At 35.6% G+C, this 13134-nt stretch overlaps 1 protein-coding gene across 1 annotated transcript; it reads right to left on the bottom strand.

The window, feature by feature from the left end:
- Nucleotides 1-495: 495 nt before the first annotated feature.
- On the bottom strand, nucleotides 496-8287 carry LOC149288028 (N-acetylglucosamine transporter UNC93A-like). The gene is made up of 8 exons (XM_089492165.1): nucleotides 8213-8287; nucleotides 6777-6958; nucleotides 5402-5631; nucleotides 5186-5314; nucleotides 2454-2662; nucleotides 1888-2023; nucleotides 1110-1241; nucleotides 496-749 (listed from the first exon to the last, which is right to left on the bottom strand). Exons 1-8 carry the CDS (start codon nucleotides 8285-8287, stop codon nucleotides 496-498), a joined length of 1347 nt encoding a protein of 448 aa, XP_089348291.1.
- Nucleotides 8288-13134: the final 4847 nt, after the last annotated feature.

Here is a 13134-nt window from a genome sequence, read left to right as displayed (position 1 = left end):
CTGAAAAATATATTACAAATCTGTGTGCATAGTGGTACCTTCTTTTTTGAATGGCTCTGGCTATTTTAAAATATTGTTTTTAAAGTTATAGTCTCTATTACGTTTAACTTTTATTTGCCCGTTATACTTCGTTGAGTGAAGATAAGTGGTAAGAGGAGGTTGAGGAGCTGCCCTGGGCCAAGCTTAGGGCGAAACCCAGCCAAAATACATCTCTGAATAAGTAGGTTTTTCCATCTGTTAGTTAATGCACATTTTGGGGGCCTTTGCATAATACGAAGTTTGTAAAATATTCACTTTTTTATATTTAGCAAGATTTCCAAATTAGAAAACAAAAATAACTGAATGCATTGACTCAATTATAAGCCAACATGCATTGCCACTGATATTTTTGTGTAAACGAATCCCAAGTTATTCATATTTTATTCATAGTATTAAATATGCTACATATGAATGCTGGGTTCATGGTACAGTCAATGTATAAATAAAAATATCTTTCTATGCTGAGGGATCTTGAGTATGGTCTTTTGGTCCATCTTCTGCAACTGTGCGAGAGTTCCTATACTCTATAAATTCCACTGCACCGTAAAGCAGAATGCCTAATACTATCACACACATTAATATGTACAGTTTGATATAGACACAGAGAAATGAGCTATATCCGAATGCAATAGCAAATCCAAGAGATTCCCAGAGAGAAAAATTGGCGAAGGCAGCTTCTTTGTTCTTCTCAAATAAAACGCCATATAAAGCTGCAAAATAAGACAAACAGTGAGGAAATAATTCACCTTGGCTTAACACCAAAATGATCACTTTTAATGAACTATTGTAGAACCAATAGTACCAATTAAAAATTTAACTCATATATCCACTTTTAATTATGAGAGTCCGAGTGTTTGGGTCTATGATAGATTTGAGCAGTCTAAGAACATTTACCATTCCTGTTACTGTGTGGACACTCTGCCTACCCCCGACCAAGGCTTATTTTTTAATCATATGATGCGCTAAGTTCAATATTTGCAAGTTGTATATATCCCCTGTGCACCTAATGATACATTTCTACTTAAATATTTTACTAACATTCAAAATCTTTCTTTCATGTTTTAACTTACAGCTTAGTAGTGTTTGCCAAACCGCATCTGCAATTCCCCAGAGTGCAGACATCACAAAAAATATTGCAAAGTTGCCGGTACTTGGTTTCCATACCAAAAAGCCAATAATACACCCAATATTTATTGCTGCTCCTGTTCAGAGAAAAATATGAATGCAACGATTTAATCTGAAGCATCTATTAAAAGTTGCAGTCTTATTGCTATGTACATGTATCTAGATGGTGAGAACTAAGGGAACCCATGGCACAAAGAAAGACCACATATGAAGAACAGAGGGACAGCTGTAACAGCTTATACAGAATAATTAACAATTTAGGTAAAGGGAGTAATGTTTCAGAATGAACTACCACGATAGGGGTGCTTATATTTATTGAACTTGCTTACAGCAGGTACATATGACAAAAATACATAGGATATTAATAAACATCTGTGTATCTACTTAATATTAATATAACTATAGAATTATGGCTGCATTTTGTTACTTTTTCAACGTAGATGTGTATCCTTGGCTCAGATATTTTTATATGATGGTAAAGTAATATTGATAGACCAGTTGATCTTAAACTACCAGTAAGACTTTTCCAATTATTTTTTTTTTACCCTGGTTGATATAATTTGTTGTCTATTTACACAAAATGCGTACACAATATAGAAAGATACTGCAAGACAAGTTCACGTCAGCTCTAAGATAACTGATGGCACATCAAGTATATATACAGAGATGCCACCTGCATGTAAAGTTTGGGAACCATTGATATTGACAGTAATTGACTCTTACCGAATATAAATAAGGGAATTCGCCCAGTATACTGGGCAAGCTTTCCAAAAATGGCTGCACAGATTGAGTTGGTAACGCCAAAACATATGATTACAAAGCCCACATACTTTAGTCCTAGAATGCAGGTCACATATGACTTAATGAAGAAGAAAAAAAAATATTAGTGAATTGTTGTGAAAAATCATTTTATTACTATATTTTTTGCATACAGATAATCTTTTATAGTGATATGAATATTTTAAAGCTAAGCATTTGTTTATTACTAACCTGAAATACAGCTGCAAATTTATATGATAAGACCACTTATTAACTTTACATTGAAATCACCTTTTGCTAAATGATACAATCACCAGGGACAATTTTTACAATTTTTACCAGAATAGATTTTTATGCTACCAATAGTAGTATTATATTAAGCGACTTCTATCTCCCAGGCACTGAAAAGACACAACCTTATCTAGGAAAACACATTCCATAGAAACCCAATTACTATTTCCAAATATACGATCAATAATTAAAATAATAATAATGACATTTATAAAAGAAAACAAATAAATGTTACCTACCTTTGTAAAATCACTGGCAATAAACCCTTGCTCGAAACCACTGAACATAGTAAGTGGTATAAGAAGACACTGGCGTTTATCACGAAGGTGCTTCAGTGCTGACAATAAGGTTGAACAGAAAGATGTTCCATTGTCTGTATTCTTCTCTTTGTCACCATGATTTTGATCCAAAAACAGAATGATCAACAGCACAGCAAGAACCCCACACCCTGAAAAAGGAGAACACGTATTTTAAAAGAAAACAAAAACATGTCCATTACCATGGCTTATTATGGTAAATAAAATAATTTGGGCTATTTGTGGCCCATTCTAATTTCTTACGTTGTAAATGTATATCTATAATGAAAATATCAATTTTCATATACAATGCAAATATACTTACATTGTAAATATGGTGCTATTTAGGAGGGGAACCCTGTCTTTTAGCCCTAAACCTTTTTCATTCCCTTATGTCCCTCTTTTCTGTCACATCAAATCCAGTGTTCTACAGCCATAACAGTTGCAACAATGTGCTTAGAAACAGCAGAGGTGCAAATGTGTTTAAAATTAAACCTTTCAGGCCAAGGGTTTTTTTGTTTGTTAAACCATGATTTGGCCTTTTCCATTATTAATTTACCCACACAAATGATATATAATTTTGTTCAGGACAAGTAGGGACTTCTTTAAAAATCATAGATATACATAAAACATAAAATTAGTAGTGATATGTAAAAAATAAAATAGAATTATTTTTGCATTTTTACCTAGAATTTCTTTTACGCAGAAGCACAACAATGACCCTGATTTTACTCATATTTTAGTCATATGTATTTTTTTATAAGCTCATGAGGGCCACATCTATACTTTACATATCACCTTATATCATACATGTATTAGTATTACTTGCTTAAGGGGTTAGGAGATAGGGATTTAAAATATTAAATCCTTCCACAAGACCCCATCTATCTAAAAATGCCTTGTGTTTTTATACTATGTAATTCAGCAGAGTCAATCATGCCTATACTGTTAGGCTAGGTTTCCACTTGGGTTTTTGTCCTGCGTTTTTTTTCTTGATGAAAAACGCCAAGAAAACTGCCACTGCATTTTCCTGCGTTGTGGCGTTTTTTCTGGAGATTTTTTCTGGCGTTTTAGCCTTCCTGTGGAAATTGCTTTTTTTGACCTTAGGCAGTTTTTCCAGCCTTTACAAGTTAGAAGTTTCACCCAGCTAAAAGGGATTAGGATAAATGGCAAGTATCTGCCCTCTCCTGATGTCATTTCTTTGATAGAGTTCTACTTAAACGCCCCGGCGGACCCTTTTGTCTCTTTTCTGTGGTTTGTAAGGCATGCTTTATTCCGAATGTCTGCTCCTCTAGGAAGATTGGCCCCAAATGATGGTGCAAATTGTTTGCTGTTGCTTTTGGCACGCAGGATCCAGTTGGGTATGTTTGTTTGTAATGGCATGTTTGTTCCAAATGGTGTAAAATTCAATATGAACTTTGTTTTGTGTGAAACTGTTTGTTTCCAGCCTATTTCTCATAGGACACACAGATACTGGGTCCATCCTCTGCATTTTAACTGTGGAAAAAACGCCATAAAAAACGCCAAGGCAAAAAACCCAAATGGCTTTTTCATGGCGTTTTTTCTCTCCCATAGACTTCTATTGGAGAAAAACGCCATGATTTCCTTGCAAAAAACGCCAGAGTGTCAACATGCTGCGATTCTGAAAAACTGCCACAGAGCCCAAAAAAGCAGAAAAACGCCAAAGAGGACTGAAAAAACTCCAAACAGAAAAACGCCAAGTGGATATGGCATTCTGCGATTTCCTATTGAAGAACAGCTAACATCTGGCTGCAGCGTTTTTTCACAAAAAAAACGCCGTGTGGCTGAATTGGCGTTTTTATGGGCGTTTTTAGCAAAAAAAAAACAAATGGAAACCTAGCCTTATTTTGGTAACATGTTTAGTATATAGTTTTCTGAAAAAAGATTAGTGAGGGCGCTCCAAAATATTGGAACTTTAGGACCTGTTCCAAATGCGGCCAAGCCACCCAGTCAAAGGTTTCTAGACTAACCAAGGCCAGTGGGTGGTGGACCTTTTGCTTTCAAGATTGGGGCAATAGCTATGCAATTCCCACAGAAAATCCCCTCTGGGGTGGATGTGGAGTCTGAGGAAGAATTAACGCCAACATATCTGCCAGTATTTTTGAGAGTAGTTTAATATCCGGATTCATAAGGGTGATGGGGTGGTATGCCGACAACAATGCTGGTTCTCTACCTGACTTTTTAGGACTGTTCTAGCGACCGTATGGGATTGAAAAGCAGTGTCTCACAAAAGGACATCATTAAACAAATCCATTGAGGAACTTGTAACTTGTAACGAAGGATTTTTTTAAATTCGCCAGGGTAACCTTCAGGACCAAGCATCTTACTATTTGCCAGGTTTTTAAAAGCAGCTTTTACCTTGCTTTCCTCTATGGGTGCATTTAATAACTCCTTATGTCGATTAGTGAGACGGGGTGACTTAGCTCTCTGTGATGTTGAGAGAGCCTTTTTTTCTCCCGGCTACAAATATTATTTTCACGACTCCTTTTTTGTTTGCTTACTAAATTAAACTGATAAACTACTGTCCATCTAGTTTGAGTTGGTTTTCATAAAATGATCTTTCCACAAGAGGTTTATCTAGTAATGCTGTACACAATCTAGTATCTAACAGATGATGTTATCATTATATTAGTTTTAAAACCATAGGCACACACCTGTGTAGGACCCCAGCAGAATATAGATTACAGTTTTTGATGGACCACCTGTAGTATTCCCAGCCTGAGTTGACTCAATGGGACAGTCAGCTGCACCACAAACCGTTTGATTTGAGCCATCCAGGCTACCTAGTCAAAGTAAAAAACAAAATGAATGATTAGATACAGACAAAAATATCACAGGGGAAAACATTGCTCTCAACAAGATTATCTTACCTGCATTTGGTGTTAGGTGAAATATCAGGGAGGAAATAAGATTTCCCCAAACACGACAGGTTTGGCAAATGAAAAAGAAAATTCCAAAATACTGATTCACTACATCTTTTGAAATTTTACTACACATTTCTGCATATTTATTTCCAGTAATTGTGATGTAGATACTTTTACTAGCCCAAAGAGGTCCTCCACCAATTCCAACAAGTATAGAGGAAATTATCAATGTAGGCCTGCAAAAAATGACAGAAATACCTTGAATAAAGTAGAATACGATTTCAAAAGATAAGGCCAGGGACTAAGGAAAATATTCAGAAATTGGGCATACTTGATGGGCCAAATAGTTCTTATTTATCATATTGTTTGTTTCTATGTTTCAATGCTTGTGACAAGTAATGAAGTGTTCCTGCTGATTGTACCCCTGTTTAATAATTGTGCAGCTCTTTATGTCTAACCCCCATTGTTTCCAACAAAAAACAAATCTGCTTACTATCCTAACCATGTCATAAATAACATATAATTTCAAGTATGTCTCATCCTGTCATTGACACTAGGAAATAAAGCTGTAATAACAGCATTTGATTATATATACAAAGCTAGATATTTGTCCTGATATCTGAAACACCTCATATGCCATGGTATGTTGTGTTTTTAGGTCATAGTTAACAACTTTTTTACTCATGCCAGCTGTCTTCTTTGCCTGTCTCTGCCTAACAATCAATGTGAGGCAGTGATCACTGCTAAAGGCAATGTTGACAGACATTTCTATTGCCGACATGAATGCGATTGCAGCCTTGAGCGCCAAGGTTTTATTTATTCTCTAATGTATGTATAATAATTAAGATTCAATGAAATAAGTCATAACACAGGCTAGCTTTTTTAAATAATATATATATACGAATTCATACAGCTTTGTCAGTACATGCATATCCCAAAGACTGGGTAGAGTACTCCTGCTATGAAAGATTAGAGTGCCAAAAAAGTGAAGGAGAAATACCATGGTTGCTAGTGCTACCAAGAATTATTGGTTCTATGCTAAAAACTAAATTTAGTGTCTATATTTTGTTTAGACTAAGTTAAAGCTTGATCTTGACTGAGTGGACTACATGTTTTAGTTTTTTTCAGCATCATTTGCCGTAACCTTAAGAGGAACACTAAAAAAGTTTGCATTTATTCATTTATCAGTTAGCAATTCTGAAAACCTGGGAGGGCTACTCATGATATCTTTTACATATAAACTATTTGACAGTGCATATAAATATGTGTCTAGTTTTGGGCTTACCACACACTGATTTTTTTTAATTTAAAGATTAACATCCCGAGGTTATAAAAAATCAGGCAACATTTTAATATAAAACAAATTAAACTGAGTAATTACCAACTTGGGTAAAAGTTGCACAGACTGTATGAAATGAAGCAAAACATAGATGCCACAATCGTCCATTTGCAGCCAAATTTCTTGATCAGAATGGGAGGCAGAAATAACGAAGATATACTGAGAGAAACATACATTACACTCAGTGACGCAACACCAAGTCCTTGAATCTTATTGAGACTACTCTGTGTGAAAAGAGAAATGAAAGTTAATATGACAGTGGAGAATTACCAAGGGCTATGATTTATTTACGAGCATCTACATTCATTGTCCTGCTTATTTCCCAGAATACTAAAGGTTACAGTCACCAGATTAGACTGCTTCAACGGTGATTTAGCCTTGTATTGTTTAGTCGTTTTACAGATTTACAACTTTTGTTCAATCAAACATTCCATTTTTCATTTCTAAGTATGCAAAGGTGGAAAAGGATCCTGGTGACTGGGATGGGAATTGTCCTCTATGTCCTAGTACATTAAGGTAACTTCAAAATTAAATATCTGTAAAACAACATTTTCTTCACTTGTTCAATATAACTTAGGTCAGCAGTTAATATAATCAGTCCAGTTATTGCATTTTCCTAAGGTTAACAAAGCACTCATTTCATTTAAAATCTGGGATTTTCTTTTTTAAGAACTGGGATTCATAATCATGGGATTTATTTTGGGATTGTAATCTCTGGGAAAACAAGTTGGGTCAAGTAAATTTGCTTAATTTGTTTTAGTACCTCCTTAAATAAAATGTAATGATAGACAATACACAGCTCCATTAAATCAAACAAAAACACCTTTTTATGGAGATTACTACTGTTGAAATATCTCATTAAATACACATGATAAGTATATGAAATTTGGTGTTTTGAATGTAATATTGTAAATAATAGTTGTTTGAAGTAAAGATCTTTTTTAATATTAAAACACACCAACCAATCTCTCTTCTGTTAAAAAAAACTCATATAAAAAATAATTTAAAGGTGACAGAATATCATCAACTGGAAAACCATTAACGTCAATGATAAATCGGAACAGCCCAAGTTCAACACGCCTTTAAAAGATCCATCTGACATCACCTTGATTTCCTTTTTACATATAACACTTCCCAAATTACTGGGTATTAACATTAAAACCACCCAGTAATATTATTTATTTTTACATACTATAAATGATGGAACGCCTTTCCCATTAACTCATGATACTGTCTGAAACTGTGTTTTTGATCTCCAAGACTAACTGTAAATTAACTAGGTACATCAAGAAATCTTAACATTATGGATGGTGAACCTTATGTAAAATTACTCATAAGGGAAACATTTTTTTCTCACCAGGCACTGTGAGATCTTCCATGGCTCTGGGTCAACTTATGTGATCCATTATAAGTATTCACAATGATAATCATTAAGTTAATATGATTAATATATGGGTTTTATTAAAAAAAAGTCTTACCTGCAGAGTTTGAAGTCCCATGTAAGCTGTATACAAAAGTAATATCCCAAATGATAGGACAAGAATGTTTTTCATATTAGAGCACTGCATTGTGTTTTATTTTATATAACACTGGTTCGGAAGAATGTGTTGCTATAAAAAAAATGATATAACAACAAAAATCAAAAACGTTGAGAGCAAAAAGTTGTGTTTAACAGTTTTAGTCCATTCAAAATAGTTAAAAACTGATGTTTTGCTAGTATATATGCTATTGGTCGCCAGTTTAGTGGCTCCAATGGCATGGTTACTGATTTGGTTTCTGTAATGGCAGCCAAGCAAAAAAAAAAATAAAGCAGGATTTTTCACATCAAGTAACATGCAATAATTTACTCCAATGTGCATTAAAAAAATAAAACTTTTGGTAACCAGACATTTTTTTTTCTTTCTGAATATACAGTATACGTTTCAAGCTTTTTTTACTGCACTCATTTAAGTTGCTGCTAATCTAAGAGCATTAGAATTCATATGTTTTGAGTATTAAACTAGATTATCAGCACCTGTCCTAAAAATATAAGTGTTATTCACTTAATTCTAGATGCTGGGAAAACACCATATCTATATATGACTCACTTTCATCCTAAGGCACATTCTGAAAACTGAAAAGCTATAGTATTTTCCTCTCGTTTTAGTAGCATACTAAGATTAGCAGGTGTCAAAACTATATGAAATGTCATCCAAAAAGCTGCATGCATGTTTTATGAAATTTCCTTCTTTACTTTCCTCCTTAGTTGAAATTATACAACATGCTTAAGGCTTGTGCTGAGTCAAAGAATGTAACTGTAATTAGGCATCATTAATTTTATGTTTGAAATGTCTTAGTTGAAAGTAGGTGTTTTATCTCTAGGAATACATAACACAGTATATATAAAAATGATGTCCAATAGTCTACTAGCTTTTTTTTTTCAATTTGCTTTAATCCCTGTCTATTAACCTATGCAAAAAATGGATTTGTTTATTATATTGAATGGGTCTAAAAATATTCAGCGTAACAACAATTTCACAGATATTACACAATATATCATAGACCATGATTTTCTGAAATGGTGTTCTTTGGAGGATGTTCAAGTTTTAGGCCCTTAGTGACTGGAGCTTTCTTGTTATTTTAGCATATCTTTGTTCAACCATCATTCCCCTTTTCCATGCTTTCCATTGGACCTACTATTATGTCTACAGTCATCAAGGGCCAATTTTGTATTATGTAAGAGTGCACTCTAAAGTGATAAAGCAACTATCCTAAATATCCTACTTGATACTTTCTTTGAGTATCATATTCAATATACCGTATTGACTCGAATATAGGCCGCACTTTTTTCCCCCACTTTAAGTCTTTAAAGTGGGGGTGCGGCCTATATTCGGGGTCTAGCGCCCGACGCCCGGGACATGCAGTCCCGGGCGCCGGGCAGGCAGCGGGGTTAGGATACAGATCCCCCGCAGCGGTGCAGGGGACCTGCATCCTACTCCCCGATACGCTCAGACAGCCTCCCCTGCCAGCACTTCCCACGGGGGGGGGGTGCCGGCACGGGAGGTTGTCTAAGCGCATCGTGCGGACCGTCCGCACGATGCGTCTTACCTCTGCCCCCCCCGACTTACCGGAGCAGACTCCCGGGTGTCTTGCGGGGCCGGCGGGGGACATCTACGCAATACGTGTATACAACTTCCGGTGCCGGCACATCCAGTGCTGGCACCGGAAGTTGTATACGCGTATTACGTAGATGTCCCCCGCCGGCCCCGCAAGACACCCGGGAGTCTGCTCTGGTAAGTCGGGGGGGGCAGAGGAGGACAGTGGCAGCATATTCCGGGGGGGGGAGGACAGTGGCAGCATATTTCGGGGAGGGAGGACAGTGGCAGCATATCTCGGGAGGAGGACAGTGGTAGCATATCTCGGGGAGGGAGGAGGACAGTGGCAGCATATCTCGGGGGGGAGGACAGTGGTAGCATATCTCGGGGGGGGGACAGAGTGGCAGCATGTTTTTTTGGTGCTTTTTTAAAGAAAAAAACTTTTTCTTTAAAAAGCACCAAACTTTTAGGGTGCGGCCTATATACGGGGGCGGCCTATATCCGAGCCAATATGGTACTTACTGAGCAGTTATCAGCCTTGCTTTGCCCTATATTTAAAAGTTACCATTTAAAAACCTGGGGTCAGGACACATTTTCACCACAGAAAGCCTGGGCATTTTTTTCTTGTCTGGATTTCCATTGGCTCATTTTTAATTAAAAAATATTCATATATTTATATAAATGAGCGTGTCTGTGTTTTTATTTTATATTGATAGTTAGAGTTTGGAATATTCATCTGCTGTCATAAAAATCTACAATTAGGCTTTGTCCAGCACCCTTTCTAGCTGATCCAACAATAGATAAGTATTTCAAATGGTTCCTTGGCTGTGGTGTAGAGGGGACCCATAAAATACAATTATATGCCGATGACATCCTCTTGACGATTCGGAACCCTGTTGAATCACTAAAAAATATCATGGTTCTGATAGACCAATATAGTCATCTGTCTAATTATAAGTTAAACATTTCAAAATCCTCTATCCTTAGAACCCTCTCAAAAACTCCAAATTGAAGAATTTGTTTTTTTGTGGGCTAAAGATTCTTTGAATTACCTGGGTTTAAAAATAGCAGGAAATCCATCTGATGGATAGAAATTAATATTCTCCCACTAATAAAAGAAACGAATCAAGTCTTTAAAAAATGGCAGAGATTATATATCTCCTGGATGGGCTGACTGAACGTAGTTAAAATGTACATCTTAACTAAATGTATCTATATTTTTAGACTAATTCCACTAACGGTATCTGCAGCTTGGTCTGATTTAATTCATAGATCATTAACAAGACTTATTTGGGCCTCAAAAAAACCTAGATTGAATCTCCAGTTAATAGCTAAAAAAAGAAAAAATGGCGGTTTAGGCATGCCAATCATTAAAGAATATGTTCAGGCAGCTCAATTGACCCATATTTTAATGACTTTATTTGACAAGGCCCATCAAGAAGTCTGGTATGACCTAGAATACAAAGACATCCCACTTAGAGATTTGCAGACTCTTATTAGGATCCCAATAAGAAAATGTAAAGAAATTATGAAGAGCTTGAATAATCTAGTTCTTACGCAGGTGCTTATGAGCTGGGAGCATATTAAAAAAATGGTCCTTGGAGATAGAAGTATTTCACCTCTTTTTAAAATATACGTTGGTCACAATGATTATTAAGAGTAAATGCAAGACATCTGTCTTAAACATAAATATTGTATCTGCCCTTCCATCCAGGAGGTAAGGGAAGGCTGCTGGTCCCCACTACATTAGTATACCTCCCTAATGTCCCTCTTTAGGAGAAAAAATCCTCCTTGGGACCAAAATCCCTCTGTCCCTTATTTTCTCTTTTTAGTGGTCTTCTAAAGTCCTAAATCTTATAATAATATCTATAGAAACAGTGGGATTTATAAATGATATTGTGTAAATACCCTTCTAAGACCATTACTCAGTTACATAGGTAGCAATCAAAACCACAAAATTGCATACAAATTCTGGGTAAAGCCGAACACCAAGCAACGAGTCTAACCACACTTGAAATGTTGGGAGGTATGTGCTACAGAAATATATTTCTAGCAATCACTCCTGAGCCCAGTTTGCTGTTATGTATCTCCTATAGAGCTAGGATACTAGTGGTTAAACTGTAAATCACAATCTGAATTTAATTAAATATGTCATAATATTTAACTAATTTTATTCTTAATTTTTTTTTTAAAATAATATAATTTACCATCTGTATAATGTTTTAAAGCCATAAAGCTAATCATGTAATAATAGTACTTATTGTACACATTGTACTTATTTTTGTATATGTTTGCTCATTCATTAATCCCCATGCCCTAACTATTAGAGGTAAACGCAACAGTATTTATCACTATATAAGTATGTTACATTGGAATATAGTGTACAGTGTGCATTATTCTACAAAGACCATTCATTCAAATTTTCAGTATATAATCATCCATTCAAGTGTCCTTGACCATAATGTGCTAATGCATTTACTGTAAGCAACTAATATCAGAATAATTGTCTCAATATTAAAGAAAAGAAAATTTGAAATCAGAAAATATATCATATGAATACTGCTCACCTTTTAAGTCAGTAGAAATAAAAGTAGAAGTGGCTATGTTTTCAGCTCACTGTAGATATCCAAATAATCCCAGACACTTAACAATCCATGTCTGTTAAAATGATGTGACTGAATAAGTGTCATAGGCAGCTTTTATAGAACAAATTATGTCACACTGATGTACACCCTAAAATTAAAAAATCACACCCTCCTTCATCTTTGTCACATGTTCTTGACCAGCTATTTTCTCTTTAGCCATTGAATGGAAATGTTTCTTTTATACTGCAAACAGGAGGAGTGTTTTTCCACAATTCTTTATAAAGAATGGACAACTTTAAAAAATATCAAGGTTTTGGATTTCACTAAATGGTGTATATAATGCTAATATAATAGGGAGACATTTACAGTGAACATTAACAATAATAGGAAAATTGACAATATATAAACTGACAATAAGATCAACACACATTAAGACATACTGGTACAGGAGGTATATGGCAGGAGCGGAATCCTGTACAAGGAAGGTCTTAACAGTTCAGAGAGCTGGAATGAGTAACCCAAAGGAAATGATGGGACACTTCAATGAATGGCTCAAGAAAGCAGGAGTTATGTTAGCGTCAGAAAGGCAAAAGCGCATCAGTGGTAACCTGGGCCCACAAAGAGCCCCAATGATCTGAGAATAAGGTTGGCAGGTTTATGAATTTAATTATACAGTTTAGCTAAGACTTTGGTTTAGAAGGTAGAAAGCAGTTGTGCCAAGATTTGAATTCCCAAAACATG

This window comes from Sceloporus occidentalis, unplaced genomic scaffold (assembly GCF_023333645.1).
Source record: "Sceloporus occidentalis isolate IW3139 unplaced genomic scaffold, rSceOcc1.0.p SCAF_54, whole genome shotgun sequence".
Taxonomy (NCBI): Eukaryota; Metazoa; Chordata; class Lepidosauria; order Squamata; family Phrynosomatidae; genus Sceloporus; species Sceloporus occidentalis.
Note: the sequence above shows the minus strand (reverse complement) of the source record. Positions and strands in the feature narration are given on the sequence as shown.

Coding starts and splice junctions, on each gene's coding strand:
- LOC149288028 (XM_089492165.1), bottom strand. CDS start 8,287: ATGAAAAACATTCTTGTCCTATCATTTGGGATATTACTTTTGTATACA. Junction 2,024..2,453: donor TTGCCAGTGATTTTACAAAG/GTAGGTAACATT, acceptor TTCTTCATTAAG/TCATATGTGACCTGCATTCT. Junction 750..1,109: donor TTGGCAAACACTACTAAGCT/GTAAGTTAAAAC, acceptor CTTATTTTGCAG/CTTTATATGGCGTTTTATTT.